Source organism: Morone saxatilis, unplaced genomic scaffold (genome assembly GCF_004916995.1).
Source record: "Morone saxatilis isolate NCDOM2014 unplaced genomic scaffold, NCSU_SB_2.0 Contig14, whole genome shotgun sequence".
In the NCBI taxonomy this organism is placed as follows: Eukaryota; Metazoa; Chordata; class Actinopteri; family Moronidae; genus Morone; species Morone saxatilis.
Genome location: NW_023339696.1, coordinates 1,412,789 through 1,414,513, shown reverse-complemented (window position 1 = coordinate 1,414,513; position 1,725 = coordinate 1,412,789). Strand labels below are relative to the sequence as shown.

General features: G+C 40.8%; 1 protein-coding gene across 1 annotated transcript in view; it reads right to left on the bottom strand.

Annotated features, from left to right (window-relative positions):
- The window catches only part of syt5a (synaptotagmin Va), a gene marked incomplete in the record, with an annotated part of 14,291 nt that overhangs the window by 4,205 nt on the left and 8,361 nt on the right, over positions 1-1,725 (bottom strand). The window contains 1 exon segment of the mRNA XM_035654346.1: positions 392-573. Coding sequence (XP_035510239.1) covers positions 392-573 — 182 coding nt within the window.

Sequence of the window (1,725 nt, the reverse complement as noted above, 5' to 3'; positions counted from 1 at the left end):
AAAACACAATTATTCTTATTTTCACATGAATTTACACTATTGAAAACATACCTATGAATATATAGGATATATGGATTTTTAGTTCTGTGTAAGAATCTATATATCCACAGTGATGCCTTTTGCCATAAGCCTCTCCAAGCTGTGTCCAATCACAAGGGCACGAGTCCATCATTCATTACTAGTCTCAACCTGGATAAAAGCCAAACATCTGCAACAACAATGCAGCTCTTGCTGTTGCTCACTCCATCTGGCGGCCAGACAAACAAATCCATAAACTCTTCTAACTTGGGAAAGAGTGTATTTTTGACAAAAGTAACCAAAAGTAACAGAATTACCATATGCCAAGTCAGGAATACACGGGACGGAACCCCTCTACCTCATCTTTTCTTACTTTCTTGTCATCTCCTTCCTCTCCATCCTTGTCCTTCTTCCTGCGCCCTCGTCCTCCCTTCCTCTCACGGACCTTCTTGGGCTTCTTGGCCTTATTGAAGCACTTCTTGTAAATGCAGAATCCCAGGCAGGCGACGAGGGCAAGGACCACGACCACAATGGCTCCTACGGCCCACATGGGCACTGGACAAAGGGGGAGAGGTAGAAGAGAGGCATATTGGTGCTTTGTAGTTTGATAGGAAACAGCGGTGACACAGCCTGGGTGAGGGGTTTAATTCCTACTGAAATTCCTACATTTCAGATAGTTATCCCTGTTTTTTTTGCCGGGTTTGGCTCCCGACAACCTGGGCCTAAGTCAGCTAACGTTAGCTGCACAAGCTAATTAGCTAACAGCATCTAACATCACTGTTGGCAGAACTTAACTACTTTTAGCAACACTTCCATCTGTAAACTCCATAAACCACATTAGTACTACTGTTGAAAAATTAGCCTCTGTCTATCTCTGAGGTTGTGTTCAATGGGAGGCAGCAGAGCCCCGTTCCGTTGCACACTAATGGTTAGAGCTACATTAGCAGTTAGCTGAGATAAGGCAAAGCAGCCGGAGGACGTCAGAGGGAAAACAGACAATACTTTCTCCATAAAATCTGATCAAGATTCACACTGTGCTACAGTAGAAATCCATACTGTTGCTAACTTTCTAACAAATGCTGTTGTATTGCTAAATGATATAGATTGATTGACAGGTAAATGTCATGATATTGGTTGGCATACATTGTTAAATAGGGGTATAATATAACTAAAGATGTCATTTTAAAGGGTTAAAAAAGATTTTTCATTTAATCTGGAAGTTGATGACCAAATTCCTGGAGAACTAGTTGCAGAACATTCCCATCAGCCTCAACTATACTTTGTGTGTTAAGTACTAATTGGCAAATGTTAGCATGCTAACACAATAAACTAAGACGGTGAACGTGATAAAAATTATAGACACTAAACATGTTAACAGCATGTTAGCATTTTCACCGTAGTTTGGGGTTAGGGTTAGGGTTCACTCTCAGTATTTCGCTTGCGCGTGCCTCAGAGCAGGGACTTACTCAAAACACATCCATTATTACAAGCCTGTACGCCCACTTGCCTTATGTTAACTTTCATCTCCAAGCTGTACGCTCTGTATCACCAGTCCGCAAAGAATGCGCAAATGCTCGAGTAAGATAAGATAACATATTCCTTTAATAGTCCCACAATGGGGAAATTCCAATATTACAGCAGCAAAGTGGATAGAGAAAAAAACAGTATAAAGACAGTATAAAAACAGTAAGAGTATGAAAAAATTAT